Source organism: Dipodomys spectabilis, unplaced genomic scaffold, assembly GCF_019054845.1.
Source record: "Dipodomys spectabilis isolate Male_0828 unplaced genomic scaffold, ASM1905484v1 ptg000512l, whole genome shotgun sequence".
Classification (NCBI taxonomy): Eukaryota; Metazoa; Chordata; class Mammalia; order Rodentia; family Heteromyidae; genus Dipodomys; species Dipodomys spectabilis.
Genome location: NW_024871189.1, coordinates 814,245 through 831,126, shown reverse-complemented (window position 1 = coordinate 831,126; position 16,882 = coordinate 814,245). Strand labels below are relative to the sequence as shown.

The 16,882-nt window shown below is 52.4% G+C and overlaps 1 protein-coding gene across 2 annotated transcripts in view; it reads right to left on the bottom strand.

Annotated features, from left to right (window-relative positions):
- The window catches only part of Rptor (regulatory associated protein of MTOR complex 1), a 313,102-nt gene that overhangs the window by 115,634 nt on the left and 180,586 nt on the right, over nucleotides 1-16,882 (bottom strand). For both annotated transcript variants that reach the window (XM_042669964.1, XM_042669963.1), the window contains exon 7: nucleotides 10,423-10,482. In XM_042669964.1, coding sequence (XP_042525898.1) covers nucleotides 10,423-10,482 — 60 coding nt within the window. The remainder of the gene's footprint in view (nucleotides 1-10,422; nucleotides 10,483-16,882) is intronic.

Sequence of the window (16,882 nt, the reverse complement as noted above, 5' to 3'; positions counted from 1 at the left end):
TGGACATAAGAAAAAAAATTTAAAAAGTGGCCCTTTATGCATGTTGACTGTTTTCCTTTAAAAACAACAACAACAACAACAACAACAAACAAACAAACTGCAAGCTGGGCACCAGTGGCTCACACCTGTCATCCTAGCTACTCAGGGAGGCTGAGATCTAAGGATCGCCATTCAAAGCCAGCCCAGGCAGGAAAAATCTGTGAGACTCTTATCTCCAATAAACCACTACAAAATCGGAAGTGGTGCTGTGGCTCAAGTGGTAGAGCGTTCGCCTTGAGCTGAAGAGCGCCCAAGCCCAAGAGTTCAAGCTCCAGGACCGACCATAAATAAATAAACAAACAAACAAATAAATTGCAGCTATGCACTGGTGGCTCACGCCTGTAATACTAGCTGCTCAGGAGGCTGAGATCAGAGGGATTGTGGTTCAAAGCCAGCCTGGGAAGTAAAGGCCGTGAAACTCTTATCTCCAATAAACCACCAGAAAACCAAAGTAGTGCTATGGCTCAAGTGAGTTAAAGAGCTGAGAGACAGCGCCCAGGCCCCATTCAAGCCCTATGACTGACAAAAATAAAAAAATAAAAAAATAAATTGCACAGGTAGAGTGTTTCCAGATGATCTGAAAACCCATTTTTGGTGTCTCTAAATTCAGTGGTTTATATCCACAGACTTGCTAATCTTTGCTGGAAAGTAAGTGTAGGAAAGAGGCGGTGGCTGGGCTCAGCGTGGAGCAGGAAGGAGCTATTCTGGAGCTCATTTTCCTTTAGCCGAGCATGTTCTAGAACACATCTCACCACCCATCTCTGCAGTCAGGCTGGTTCTATGGGAACTACAATTCAGAACCGAAAGAAGCAATGGGTCTGACAGGCAGGGGCAGCTTCTCATGTGCTCACTCGATGTCTGCACGGTGAAAATCAGGCACACGGATTCCCAGCCCTGAGCCTGAGTTCACTGCTAAAGCACGGCTGTACAAGTGGGTCTTTTCTGGGCTCCTGGGGTCTGCTGGCTAAGGCACAAGGGCTAGGGAAGGGCTGTCCCCCGCTTTCCCTGCACAAACTGCTATGCCATGGGACAGCAGCTGGTAAACTATGGGGAGACTGGCTCCAGGCAGACCTCTAGGGAGCGCCTGTCCCCCAAACATCTCCAGCCTCGCTTGCCTACAGCCCCATTCCAGGGCTTCAGCTCAAGAGCAGCAGACGCCCTGCCTGCTTGCATCACGCCTGGCCTGGGAAAGTCTCTCTCCCGGGCTCAGCCCCACAGAGAGAAGCTTCTCAATGCAGTCAGGTCACGATCTTCCAGGATAATTTTCTTCTGGGGTTTCCCTGGTGGCTGTGTTTATGGGGGGTGGGGGTGGGTGGGAACACACCTCCTTCTCCTGCCAATAACTCCTCCCACACGCAGAAGCCTCTCCTGTCATAAGGAACCTGCTCTACGAGACCAGACATTTGGATGTGTGAGACAGGCATGTTCCCTGTAAGACCTTTTCTGACATATCTTCAGCCCCCACTGACTTCCACTTGCTGTGTGTCTGACCCGCAAGACGCAGTGCAGGCCTGCCGTGTCCTTCCCTCGGCCTTGGTTGGCCTCAGTAGCCGGTGGCAGCGGTGGGGTCCGGTGAGCGCAAGGCTCTGGCCGTGCAGACGGGAGCGACGGCCAACAGCTGAGCCGAGGGACACCAGTGCGGGCAGACCGCGCTGCTCAGGGAACGCGGTGTCGCAGAACCAAAGGAAACAGCACCCAAGCAGGTTGTGCATGAAGAGGGGCTGCCAGGGGGTGGGAATGAAATAATAGCTTCCTGAGAAATGTTCAAAAGCAGAACAAAACAAAGGCATACTAAGGACAGACGTGCCTGCGAATCTGGCAATGAGGCATCAATCAGGTGTAGGCCTGGCCTTCCCAGTCCTGTGCCCACAGTGCACATGCCATGCCCCGTCTCTGCCCTCGCCACGCTCAGCAAATCTGTCGCCGAAGGAGCCGTGGTCGTGGCCTCTTGCTCTCACCACCTGGAAGAGCCACTTCCGAGCCCGCCGCTCCCTGGCACACATGGGGGGAGGGGGGAATACGCGAATTCCCACGGTCACCAGAAGATGGAGGGCCAGCCCGGTGAGGATGCAGCTAGCACTGCAGACGCTGTCTCCACCCACGGCCCCCCGCCCCCACCAAGTCCCAAGGTGCTGGGCTGCAAGGCCTCTGTTTTGCTGGCAAAGGCCGGCATTTTGGTACACTGAGGGGGCACTGGAAGCTCTGTGGCAGGAGCCTGTGGGGCCTCTGAGTCTCGCAAGTTCTCCCTTTTCCACGTGGGCCATCCGCACACCCCGTGGCCTCCTGGGGAGGGGACCCAGCACCCTTCTTCCCTTCTGACCCGAGATGGCCTTAGTGAGGCACTGCAGCGGGAGCGGCTGGCCCCAGTGCCAAGCACCGTGGGGGTGGGCAGAGGCCGTGTCACGGACGACGCTGCCTGTGACATCCTGAGCCCCAGATGGAGCGGCTGCTCCGCCAGCTCCGCTCTGCCGCGCAGCCTTCTGGGGCTCTGTTTCCCCGCTGCATCTGTGACTCAGCTTGCGCTGCATCGTTACTCATCTGTTCGGTGACTGCTACACACTAACAAATACTGATTTTTACCTCGAAGCAGTCGGGGATAAGTTATTTACCAAGGAAAAAAGGTACTTTTTGAATCATGGCTGTATCCTTCCACGCTTTTCCATTCAAACCCATATTATGACTTCAACTGGACAGCAGGGGGACTCTAGGCGTGGCCCGTGCCCCTCAGGTGCCTGCCTCCTCTCCACACCGAACCCCTGCCAGGCCCCGAGAGCCCACGTGCCTTCCACTGAGCACCCGAGGACGGGCACGGCGCAGCTCCGTTGCTGGCTTGGACTCATGGTGGGGCACGTCTCAGTGTGTCTCACCTGTGACAGCACCGGCTACACGCCTGGACAGAGCCTCAAAAGGTGACACTCAAACCACTCTTGAAGGGCCAATGAGGCAGACAGACCGTAACACTGTACCGGACACAGGGCAGGTCTCCATAAAAGCTCTTAGGGTACCAAAGCTAGGATCACGCCCCACCCCGGCTGGCAGGGCCGCGGGCTGCTCCTCGGGCTGCTCACTGGGCCGTTAGCTCTTTAGAATCCGTGTTTACACAATCCACATTAATCATGAATAATTTCTGTACGCTTTGAGCCTCCGGTGATGAGAATGCTAACGAACAGCCTTGTGGAATAGGTTCAGCTCGATTCCCTGGAGCTCTGCGAGTACCCTAATATTTCTAGCACTGTTTAAGCGTTTCATTACTTTGTTTCAGGGCTGAAAAATGTCCCTTAATTTCCAGGCATGGATCTTACTGCCGCTGTCTCGGAGGATTTGGAATACAAATACGCACTGCAGCAGCAACAGGCTTATTCATCAGGCGGCTAGGTGAGCGCAGATAATTAGAAACGGGGGCGGGCTGCGGAAGGTCGCCCTAACTTCCTTCCAGAGGCAGCGGCTGGGGGAGAAAACAGATGCGTCCCTTGGCTTCATAGCTTGCTAACCCAGCACACATGCACGGAGGGAGGGGCGCCTCCACCCCCAGCTGTGCAGACTGGGAGGGTGGCCCGGGGCCTCAGGGTACTGCAGGGGCCTCACTGGGCAAGTCTGAAACACGGAGCTCCCCGCTTCTCCAGTCACAGCAAAGGCAGGACTCAGGCTGGATTCCTGACCGGGCTGGCACCCGGTATCACGAAGGTGGAGAGGAAGCGCCCCCACCCCCGGGGCTGAGGGCGTGCAGAGATGGAGTGCCTGGTTATCGTGCACAGGGCCCCGGCACCCACCCCAGGCCGGCTCCACGCCGTGTTCTATAGGGTGACACTGTGCTGTTCAGCCAGGGCTACTGAGCACTCTGGCCTTGGAGACCTCACATGCGGAGGGCAGACGGTGCACAGGACAGCTGTGGGAGCAGGGGGCACAGACAAGTGGACACAGGACATGGGCCTCTGCCTGGCCACATCCGTACCCATGCTGGGGCTCCTGCAGCCTGAACACGTGCAGACAGCTCTGCCCTTCACACACAACGCAACAACGCTCCGCAGGGCAGCGGGCAGGCCTGCTGTTCTCGTCACCTGCCGCATCCCCCACCACCCCGCCAGGGGACGGCGGAACCGGTCACCCCTGCAGTGTCACACAGGCGCTTTGGGGGAAGAGGGGTGCAATGAAAACCTCTCGGTGGGGAGCTGGACGAAGGAATACAACTGTATGCAAAACCAAGTGTGGAGAATCCTTGAAAAGCCAGCAACACATCAATCACAGATCAAGGAAAAGCCCAGCGGAGGCGCGCCTACATGCTGCGCGAGGCTCCAAACTCCCATCCGACCACAGCGTCGGGCGCCAGGCTGCCCTCGGTGCCGTGGCCTTGGGCCTGTCACTGAGCTGTTTTGCTCAAGGCTAGCCTTCTACCACTTTGAGCCACAGCTCCACTTCTGGTTTAGAGGTGGGTAACCAGAAAAAAAAGCGTCTCATAGACTTTCCTGTATAGGTTGGCTTTGAACCACAATTCTCAGGTCTCAGCCTGCTGATTGGCTGGGATTACAGGTGTGAGCCACCGGCACCCGGGCTACTTAGAAAATTTTAAGAGGAAGAAACACTGTGCTGCTTGGGCGGAAGGTAGCACAATGCTGCTGCTATCCTTGGCTCTGACACGCAGCCAGGACAGCAACCTGGGTGAATGTGGACCTGACCGCTGCTAGAGACCACACCAGGACCCGGCTGCCCCGCACAGTGGAAAGTAGCAAGATGGCCTTAGAGCACTGGTTTCTTGTTGATGGAAGCAGGGAGAGTCCAGGCCCTGCAGATGCAAACCCCAGAGTCTGCAAAGAATGATCTGAAACCAGCCCAAGTGACTGATCTACCCGAGGAGGAGCAAGCAACTATTTTTTATTATGAATTTTTTATTTTTGCTGCAAGCAACTATTTTTTGATCACTTCACTTTGGGAAAGCCTTCTAAAAGCTCAAACAACTCTGAAAGGCTTTTGATGTGACAGAGGTGGCCTGGGCGCTGGCCTGTGCGGGGACACGTGGGGGCCTGACGCAGCGTGCCTTTCCACACATGTGGGCTTCAGGACCAGGCCGTTCAGGGAGCACCGCCCTCTCACACGGGAGCCTCCACACACTTGCAGCCCTGTGACTCGGGTCTTGGAGCTCAGGAGCGTTGTCAACAGCACACCACTGACAAACGCACCTTCAGATTTCCGGGAGACTCTTGCAGAGCATGTGTGGGGGCTGCAGCACTCACAGCTGGTGGTGAGCTGTGCGCTGGCAGGGTCGGGACTTGAATTTGGTATTTGATGCTGGCACTCTACCACCTGAGCCATGCCTCTAACCCCTACCTTTGTCATCTTGATGTGGGGATTTGCTATGGTTTGGGGGTATGGTGAAGTTCGTGCTCCCAAAATGTCGTGAGTTGAAGCCTGATCCACATTTGAAGATTTAGTTGAGGCTCAGGTAGAAAATGAATATAAGTGGGGTACACAGAGGCAGGGGCTTTGAGAAGAGACTGGGGTTAGACAAGGTGGTGCGGGCGAGGCCCATGACTGAATCCTCTCTCCACCATCTCGGCAATGATGTCCTGTCCAGCCTGTACTCATCCAGCAAGAAGGCTGCCACCAGATGTGGCCCCTCGCCAGCAAACATCTAGAACCATCACCCAACAGAAACCCCTTTTCTTTGTGACTCACCTGTGGCGCTGGGACTGGGGCGGGCCAGGCCAGCGGTGCAGGAAAACCACTGGAGTCAGCGGTCCCAGCCCTGGGTAGAACACCGGGCAGAGTGGCACAGGTGGCAATGGTGGCGCGGCTCACACAGGGAAGGAAATCATGCCACCGCGCTCTCTCCCGGGTGCGGGCTCAGCACACCAGCCCACACCACTGAGGAGTGAGTGGGTCTGCCTGAGTTGAGGTGCAGGCAGTGTGCCCAGGTGGTCACCCGACCTGGAAAGAGGAGGTGGCCTCCATGCAGGGAGTTCAGGGGCTGTGGACAAACGTGGCTCTATCAGCAGCTAGCCACAGAGTTCACTGGAACCAACATCATTTGAGAAGATAGCTCCAGAAAATGAGAGCGGAGTAGGTGAATGTGTTTTTCTCAGATGACTTTCTGCTATGAAGACCACAGTGCCAGGAAGACCCAACACAGACTCAGAGATCTGCCCTGTTCACTGCCCAGCTCTGTGATGGCGACAACAAATCTACATTCTGAAAGCTTGTCTTCTTATGAGACTGTAGCCATAACTGGAGAAAATCTAAAAACTTATAAAAATGTAATGGTAAGACTTGGAAAAAATTATATTAAGTGAAGTAAGCCAGCCCCAAAGAAAAGCAGGTGGCACGATCTCCCTCATTTGTAAGAACTAGGTTATGTATATGATATATATATACATATATATCATATATACATATATATACGTGTGTGTGTGTATATATATATATATATATATATATATATATATATATATATATATATATATATTTTTTTTTTTTTTTGGTCCGGTCGTGGGCCTGAACTCTGGGCCTGGGCACTGTACCTCAGCTCTTCAGCTCAAGGCTAGCCCTCCACCACTTGAGCCATAGCACCACTTCCAATGTATATGATATTCTTAACAGGGCTCTCTTAACAGTGCTCAGTGCAAAAGTCTATATAAAATGAAGCAGATTAATGTGAACCCCCATTTATGGAGACAAGAGGCTCTCATTAGACCCAGTCCACAGTTCATTCTTTTTTCTCTATTGTTTGTATTTCTTTCTTCAGTTCTTAGTTCTTTGCACCTCGTGTTTTGTATAACAGGCAATGCCGTGTGTGAAAGGGAGAGGGAGGCACAGAGCAGCAGAACAGATGAGCCACAGCAACATTGACGGCCACCTGACACTATGTGGGATAGGAACATTACGACCTGAGGGGCAGGGGTAGGTGGGAGATGGAGAGGGATGGGGTAGCAGTGATTAAAAACAAATGCACTTATCGCCTTACTTCTGTGACTGTAACCCCTGCTCATCACCTTCTCAATTAAAAAAAGATGTGAGGGTAAAAGCATTTTTCTTCAAATGGAAACATTTCTCCAACTATCTGCAAAGGTGAAAATCAGTATCTACTCAAGATGCCCACCCAGAGGCAGTGGCTGGCTTATGGGGGGCAGATCACTAGGGTTCTCAAGTCCGGAATGTGTCCTGGCATAAACAATGAAGCTAACTCAATCACTCTCATTCACTGTAGCCTCTGCCAGGTCACGGAGAACAGCAGTGTGGCATTCACATGGCGCGTCTGGCGTGTGCCGCGGTCTCCTGAGGCAGCAGGTGCGTCTGCTGATTGTACCAGGCAGCAGTGACTCAGACGCCAGTCAACATGACTCACCGTGCAGCCTGAGGTGTCTACGATGACTCGCACACCCAATGAATTCCACAGGCGGTGACACGGGTCGGGATACGTCGCAGACATGACCATAAATATCACAGTGGACACAATCAACACACCCCTCCCCCGGCCCCATAGCTAATGTATGGGAATAAGAAAGTTAAAAAAAATTCTTTGACAGGCTTTTAGAAAGTAAACCCCTCTAAAATCAGAACTATTGCTTTAATATTTCACAAACAGACCTGACACACGATGGTGAAAGTAGCAGTGCCTGTACGAGACCATGCCCTTCGGCCTTATCCAAAAGCTAAACCTGTCTTCATCAGACACACCAGTCTGCTGTCTGTGTCCTTTCTTTGCCTCTCAGAGACAGGCTGGCTGCTTCCAGTGTGGGTGATAATGAGCAGAAGTATTATAAACATTCACATGCAGGTTTCCACGTGAACGCGCGCTCTTAGTCCTCTAGGCAAAGGTGAGGGAGCGGCTGGGTCACATGGCTTGGTGGACTTCAACTGAAAAGCAACTGCCAGCCTCTTGGAGCGGCCTTACAGGTGGCATTCCGCTCCCGTGCGAGCTCCCGTGTTCCCAGTCTACCCAGCTTGTGGCTCTGTCAGTCTTTCAGATCCAGCCATTCCACAGGTGTGCAGGGCTTTTGTTTGTATTTGCATAAGGGCTAATGATTCTGAACATCCTTCCATGTGCTAATTTGCCACCAATCCACCATCTTCCTTCAGCAACATCTCTTCATGTCTGCTGACAATTTTTAAACTGTGTTTGGGAGTCCCACTGATCAGTTTTTCCTGTATAGTTGTATTTTCCTATATAGTTATATTTTCCTGCAGAGCTTCCCAGCTCTGGCTGTCAAGTTGCTGGGAAAGAACAGGAGAGGAATGGGGCTTCCTTGTCCTAAGGCCAAGAGTACATCAAGAGAGGACACAGACGGGTCATCTGGAGCTCTGTCCTTGAGGTCAGCCTGCTAGCCTGGCTCCTCGAGGTCAGCCTGCTAGCCTGGCTCCTCCAGGTCAGCCTGCTAGCCTGGCTCCTCGAGGTCAGCCTGCTAGCCTGGCTCCTCGAGGTCAGCCTGCTAGCCTGGCTCCTCGAGGTCAGCCTGCTAGCCTGGCTCCTCGAGGTCAGCCTGCTAGCCTGGCTCCTCGAGGTCAGCCTGCTAGCCTGGCTCCTCGAGGTCAGCCTGCTAGCCTGGCTCCTCGAGGTCAGCCTGCTAGCCTGGCTCCTCGAGGTCAGCCTGCTAGCCTGGCACAGATGCCACTCAAGAAGCTGAGACAAACAAAGAGCCAGGTTCTTCTTGTTAATATAAGAGGGTTTCATTGAACAACTTAAAAAAAAAATCATTCAGGGGCGGGGCTCAATGTTAGAGCAAGTGCTTAACATGTGCAAGGCTCCAAATTCCATTCCCAGCAACTCACACAGATCACTGTGTTCATCACTGGGTGATGTTTATTTTAGATACTTAGAGCATATACCATCGTTATTTTTCTCCCCACACTCTGCTTGTGTGTTAGTACTGGGGCCTGAACTCAAGACCTAGGCACTGTCCCTTAACTTTTTCACTCCAGGCTGGTGATCTACCACTTGAATCACACCTCCACTTTTGGTGCGCGCGCGCGCGCGTGTGTGTGTGTGTGTGTGTGTTTCTGGAGTAAGACTATCATGGACTCTTCTGCCCGGGCTCCACTTTGGCGCGTGTCGTGCGCGTGGTTTTCTGGAGAAGACTATCATGGACTCTTCTGCCCGGGCTGGCTTCAAACTGTTACCCTCAGATAGCAGCTTCCTGAGTAGCTAGGATTACAGAATAAACTGCACCTGGACGCCCCGACCCCAGTGTTGGACAGGACCCTGTTCCTGGCACTTGCTAAGTGTTTGCTCTGCTGCTGAGGCCCATATCCAGCCCATACACGGGTCCTTTTGTGTTTTTCTTAGAATGATGGATTTGTACACACACATTTGGAAAATTTGTCCCACTGAACAATGGCGTGGCAGGCTGTTCCCGACCTCTGAGGAAGGCAGTCCACCAAGCGTCCACTGAAGGAGGGGACACAGCTGACTGCCCAATGGAACAGATGCGTTCAGGTGTCCTCACACACACAGTGGGGGCTTTACCAGGAGGGCCTTGGAAGAAGCTTTGCGTTTCTTACCTAATAACTTCAGGCCTTGGTTATCTTAACAAGTAACTTCTTCTGTGTATTAGAACTTGGCAAACAATCAGTGACCTGGCAGGCCAATCCTGGGAGACTGGGGGTTCAGAGAACAGTTTCCTATAACTCCTCAATTTTTCTGTATTGCTGAGATGAGTCAGGATGACCTGAGAGTAGCCAAATCATTGAAATGTATATAACCTATATAACCAGTAAGATAGATACCTATTTTTTTTTTAACGCACATACAAACAAGCCCTCCAAATGCAGGTCAAGTTTAGAGTTACAATATGCCGTTTTTGGCCCAAAGAGACGAACACATTGCTCAAGAAACCTGGAAGCCCTGGGGTGGGAAAGCGACACAGGTATTTGGTCCAGTTTTTGGAATTGGTCTGCTCTAGACAGAAAAATGGCTAGGGGCAGGAGGGGGGCAAGGGTAGAAACAGAGGTGTGGGTAGAGCTGTAGGGACAGGTAGAGGGAGAGTGAGGTGAAGAAAGTGTCCGGGTTACAGAACACTGAACGTCAAGTTCAGGTTTAAGGAAATGAGGTCAGAGCGCAACCACAGTCCGGCTGCTGCAGCCCAGAAGGCAGAGATGGTCTGTGCAGAGCTCTGCTCTGCTCTGCTTAGAGTCTGCAGTATTTTAAACATCCTTAAGAATCAAGCCTTTTCATCATTTGCCTTTTAATCTGGTCCCACACTGGCCACCACCTACACTAAGTACCAGTGCTACCACCACAAACAGCTTTAATCAGAGAACAGAAGGACATATCCACATGAAAGGGAAACGGCCTCACATTGAGAGAAAGCACTTCTGAGAACCAAGAGCTAGAGAGAGAAAGGAAGGGAACCCCTCAGATCCAGACTGCCACCAGGGGCTTCAAAATCTACTTACTTTTCTATCAAATCCAGGGTGACTCCAGGCACCAGGCTGACACACTTCTGCATGCAAAACCTGTAGAGAAAGGAAAGAACGTGAGTAGCGTGAATGGAACATGTAATGAAAAAGCAAAGGGCCGTTGGCAAAGGTAGCATTTAAAGGTGAGGTTAGGAACAGCCACGGTAAACAAATAGACTCTAATTACAGCTGGATTTAAGAAGAAAATCTAACTGCCAGCTGGTGAAAGGTGCGAGACTGCAGCACTGCATCCATGAGCTGCCTGCAAAGGAAAGGAGTCTGTATGCAGACTCAGTGAAGCCATCCCTGGAGACAAGCTCTGAGATGTGACATACAACAAGGCTTCCAAACTCAATCATGGGAAGCAGCCTGGACTTTTCTTTTTCCTACTTCAGAAGGTGAGCTGGGGGTGCTGGAGGCGCAGGTGAAAAACCTGGAGGCACACACAAGGAGCCGGGAGAAGATGAAGGACCACAAACTCAATGGCACTGTTTTAGCCATCACAAAGTCACGGGAGTCAGAGCTGAGAGACTTAACATCTGCAGGCAGGTCCACTCTCTAGCGCAAGAGCAGAATGGACAAGCTCGGCCTCACCTGTGCACCCTGACAGAGGGCAGGAAACCATCTTTCCCTTCTGTCAGGGCTATCGACACAGCAGGGCAGAATCAATGGCAATGTTGAGAAAAAAGGCAAGTGGATGTTTCTAACAGGAGAAATGTAAATGCTTGATTTCTCCATGCTTAAAATTAAGATCAAGTTGTCCCCTTCAAGCACAGCAGCAGGCAAACAGCAAATACAGATGCCCCCTGATGTAAGAGGGTTTGAGTAGCAAATTGTCACCTTATTTACAATAAGCATGCAGTACAAACTGTACTTAGAATTTTGAATTCGGATCGTAACAGGTACTTAAAACTGCTTCGCTGCAAAGCACTGACTCTTAGTTGGGTCCAGGAATTAACCAAAAGCAGGAGAGGAGCCTGGCATCTCTGCCTCCATTTTGTGTGTCTCTGCTCTAAGCCATTATCTCTGCAGTCACCTTGGAATCCAGCAAGGACAGGACTGATCAATAACAGGTTTACAGGGAAGGATGGAAAAAAACTGCCCCCAAGAAAAGACACAGCAGAGACCTGCGGGACAGACCACCTGCGGGGCCAGGACACGTGCTTGTCCGCTCACAGATGACAGTGATAATAAACTCTCCTCCAGAACCTGCCCCAAAGAAGGGCTGAGCCAACGATCTGCCCAAACACACCAGGACTGCTCAGGAATAGCCCCTCTGCCTTCCGTTGTCTACTAAGCCTAGAACGCAGGCCTGGCTGCCCGGGCCCTGTCCACTGGCTCCTTTTCTGCGCTTCACTGAGCTCTCTTCTTTTCCAGGCAGACAGGTGAGGGCTCCTCCCGATGAGTGAAACCAGGAGTCAGGCCTGGCATCGAAAGTCCAGCTCCACCATCTTGCCCTGGTTTAGCGATAGGCAGCTAATGCCTTCCTTCCTTCCTTCCTTCCTGTGGAGCTGAGCAGCATGGGCATCCCCTGAGGTGGGAGCAGCTGGCCACAGCAGCTGGCACCCCCGTTCTAGAAGGTGCACGGGGGCGTGGCAAAGCAAGCCTGTCAGCCTGGGCAGGAGGCTTGTATGCATCTCCCACTTAGGATGTCTTACTTAAAGATGGAGTGATGAAGCATTTACAAAACTTATCGCTGCTGGGCCCTGAGCTCTGGACAGGGGACCAGTACAAGCACCTGGGGACAGCCAAGGGACAAACGGCAGGGACTGCTTTGTGGAGCACCAGACAGCAGTGGGTTAGGAGAAGGAGAGACATAAAGGAGGGAAAGTTCCAGACCAGAAAGACAACACTTGGTCACACACACAGTATGTGGCAGACGAGCGGCCCCTGTCCCGGGGCAGCCTCCGGGGAGACGCAGGGGAGAGCCGGCTGCCCAGAACCCGGCACAACCACATGCCCTCATGCCTCCAGAAGCAAGGCACGGCGTGGCCAGCAGAGAGAAAAAATGGTTTTTGTGTTGGTGGCAGCACCTAGTGCTTCACTGTACCAAGGCCCACGCCTGGCTCGCTGCTCCAGTCCCGGCAGGGCCAGCGCGGGGACGGGAGCCGGGCCAGGGCACGGTGGTGGCAATCTCTAGGCGGAGGAACACACCCCGCCAGCAGTGGCTCTCCAGGTCTGAGCCTTCCACAAGCCCTGCAACTTGTTTGTTTCTTCATCCATAATGTACTTATCGACTGGGATTTCTGGAGTTCGGTAATGACAGAATTATTTGTATCAGACTAATCCTTTTGCCAATAGCAATAATAAACTGAAAGGAATAAAAAAAAAACAAAACCTGCCACTTGAAAATAACAAAGACCAAACAGACGGAGGCAGGACTGGCAGGACTGTGACCCTTGTAAAGGAGAAAGAATCTCTGGACGAGTCACCGCGGATGCACCCACAACTCACACGGCACAGCGGGCTGGGGACCACGCGCCACGCAGAGGCAGCGCGCAGTCTTCCTGCGCAGAGCCAGAGATCAAGATAAATGGTGGATGGCCTCAGAAAGGAGGGAGCACTAAGATCTGCATGCAAACCTTTCTTAAGCCCCCAGGTGAGCTGCAAATCAGACACAGGGCATAACTCCAAGACTGCCCCCTTTCGTGGAGGACACCCCAAAGAATGAAAATGTCCAGGAGACTATAGCTTCTGACAGTGAGAAGGTGGAAGGGAGGTTAAGTCCCGTCAAAGGAGAGCCTGAGCGAGCCCTGGGCTTTCACGGATGCTCACAAGCCAGATTCCAGGATACAGAGCCACACCACGGACCAGAGACCAGCCAGTCTACGACCGAGCCTCTGCACACCCCTCTGCCTTTGAGGAGCCCAGAGGAAGTCCAGGACTAAGGTGGAGAGTGGGTTTAGTGATACTTGTTACACTACAAAGTAAGTTTCACCCAAGTACTTAAAATCAAGCCAACTATGGCTAGTGTGGCGTGAAGCAAGAGCAAGGTGAGCCCAGCTCTGCGGTCCGGCCCCTGGAGAGGCTGGGCACTCGGGGAGGCTCGCCGAGTCCCGCGCTGCTATGCTTGTCCCTTTCTGCACTCTGAGCCATTAGCATGCGCCCTTGTCCGTGTCTGCACACGGACCCTGGCACAGCCGTCAGGCTCCTGGCAGCCAAGCGCTCACCTGTGCTGCACACCACCGTAGAGCAGGTGAGCCGGTGCACCTGCAGAATAACGCGAGGCCTTCCGACCAGCGTCCACACGGAGAGCCGAGCCCTGCCAAGTCGGAAGGGACACTGCGGCCCCTCCCCTGCAGACATGGGTGCTGTGACATTTTCAGTATTGATTTGAGTGTGTGTATCATTTGGGAGTCAGCCCTTTGGCTCAACACTCATGTTCTCGTTAATAGTTAGTCACTGGATTTTATTGGGTTCTTTCTGCAACGCTGATATTCAGATCAGACATAAATAATGCAAATTTGCTTTCCTTCAGGATACACACACACACTCACACACACACCTTTCATTTCGTTTTTTCCATCTAATCATATCGACCAGCGTTTCCGGAACACATCCTGCAATAATTGAGCTGGTCCTAATTACAACAGAGGAGAGCCCGCGCTGCAGGTCCTGGTGGCTGCCAGGCAAGGAGGAAACTCCTCCGAAGCCAAGAAAGAGCTCTGCCCACTTCTTCACCAGTTTTCATAGAACTTGACCTATTGCAATGACTTGTGCTGGCAGTGACCCCCTCTGGAGGCTGAGGTAGAGAGAGGACTCTGAGTTTGAGGATAGTTTCGGATACATAGTAAGACTGTCGCAAAGAGCAATAGAGAAGCAATGAAAAAACAAAGATTAAGTTATTACTAGATGGCCTGGTAGGAAACGCTAGCCCTGCCCTGCACAGCCTCCCCGGCCAACATTTACGAGTCATTTAACACGTTGTAGTTGACTAATCCTTGATGTGGACCCATCTGTCTCGAGTGTGATGCATGTGTATGTGCTGAATCTGTCAGGTCTGGTATATTCCAGTTATAGTAACTCTAAAAATACAGGGAGCTTATACTTGTTGAAATATGGCATGTTCTTAAATATTGTTTCGTTGCCACTTGTTCTTTTAAAAATAATTGTCGGTAAGATCCCTCATTCGCTTTATTGCTTGTACATCTCATTATTTTTCATTACTTTCTATTTCCCAGAATACCTATTCTACCAACGAATGATTTTAAAGTCACTTAAATTTTGCAACTGAATTATCTGATTTCCTAAAGTTTTCCTAGTCTTCATTAGTTCTCTGCTATTCTTTTGCCTTGTCAAGGCTTACTTTTCTGCTTCCGCACAGACTCCCGTTTTCTCACTTCAGAGAGGAAAGACAAAGCTAAACCTCGCTTCTGCTTCCGATCTAACAGGCGCCTTCTCCCAGGCTCTGTGCTGTGTTACGAAAGAACCCTCGCCCCTTGATGCGTGCTGTCCTCTGGCTCCCCCGGGATGAAGGACTCGCGGGCTCAGCACAGTGTGTCTCCGGCTCATGCAGAGCCAGCCCACCAGCCCACCAGCCCAGCTCCACTGCTCTGGAGAGCACCAAAGACGGGGGGGGGGGGGGGGGGGGGGCGGGGCGGCGCGTGTGCCTCCCTCGGCTCTATGGCCAGCGGGAAAGATGCGAAGTCACTGTCCACTTGCTCCCTTCCTGGAGGGAAGGAGGGTGGGTGTCCCACCTTGGGCCTTTCTGTGCTTTGGCCCATTGGGTCACAGATGTGGCAGAAACACTTCAGAATTTGGGTAGTGCCTTATGGACATTACTGCCCACTTCCAGCCACCACTAAATGTCTTTCGCTCAATTTGGCCAGTTTTGTGGGGCCATCTGACATCCCAGCATCCTCCAGTGGTTCAGTTCTGGCCCTGCTGGGAGTGTGCAAGGCCCCGGGGCATGGGCTCAGGGCTAAGATTGCCCTCCCTCAGGAGCCGGTCGCTGTCCCGTGCACCCGTGCTTCCGGGCTGCTGCCGGAGGGGTGGCCAGAGGTCAGTGCAGGTCTGGTACCAATCCGGAGGTCTCAAACTCTCCTGGGGGGCTAGCGGAGGCTTCACCACATCAGCCTCAGGCACTGGCCGTGGCTATGGCGCTCAGCTGTGGGCTGGGGGATCTAGAGTTCTCATTTTTCCTTAGACTTTCTGGTGGCATGTGCCCCGAAGCTGAGGGAGTCTCATCCCTGGAGACTCCACTGTGCCACAAGCCTGGGGCCATGGTGGAAACTTCTTTTCTTCTTTTTTCTGCCTGTGGATTTTTAAAAAATCTTATTTTATTGTAAAGATGCTGTACAGAGGGTTACAGTTACCTGGGGAAGGTAATGAGTACCTTTCTTGTGGAGCATTGTTACCCCTCCGGGATACTGATTAGATCACAATCCCTGTGGGTTATGGAGCAAGTGGCTGAAGCACCACTATTCCAAAGGCTCCTCCAGCGGAACAACACGCTCTGCTTTCCGCTTCTGCAGCTCTGCTCTCCGCCCCAGCAAGTGAGGATGGACAGCCCTGGGGTGGGACTCTGCTCTTCCAGCAAGAAAGTCTAGGAGCTTCCTGGGCTTGTGGAAAGGATTGCCATTCTCTCTCTGGCTGTTCCCAGCATGTCAGCCATTGCCAGACCTATGATGTCACAGTCCCCCGGGTGTCGGGGCTCCTTCCTCACAGCCCAGCTTCTCCATGGGGGCCTGCTCCCGCCGCCCGGCCACCGGCACTCCTTCCGGATCTGCCGAGGCTTTCCAGGTGGTTTTTACAAGATGAACTTTTCTAAACACAGATGAAAGAGTAGAGGCATACGTAGACAAAGACAAGATGACATGGGACAAAAAGTGCTCTGCTCCCTGTTGGCACCTGCTAGTGACAGACTGTTGAACACTTTGTTCAGGGCTGGGAGGGCATCTCCCTGGTAGAGGGCTTGTACACACCTGAGGGGACCTACGTTCCATCCCCAGCACTGAAAACTTCGTGAAGTGTTCTGAGTCACAGAGCCTCTCCTCATTGTGCCTTTGCGCTGCACTCCCCCCCCCCCCCCCCCCGCCCCGTGAATGCTGATGAACGCTTTTTACATCTGTGGACTGACCATGCTGAAGTGTCTGCTCGAATCTTCTTACACACTGTCAAATGGTTCTGTTTTCTTGTTGCTGAGCTTGGAAGGTTTGTCACACATTCTAGGACAAGTCCTGTCCTGTGATTTGCCAGTATTTTCTCCCAGTCTAGCAAAGTCAAGGTTTTGACAAAATCCATTTTATTATCATTTTCTCCCATGGAATGGGCTGTGGGAATGATCTCTATGAATGCCTAATAACGGGTTTCCTAGTCTTTTATTTCTCCACTGAAAGACAACGCTGGGTTATTTGTTACCCTTGGGTCTACAATCCAGCTTGCATCAGATTCGGTGTGAGGTGTGGCTCTCTTCTGTTCCACCAACCTCTGCACTGGTCTTCTGCCTTGGTCCTGC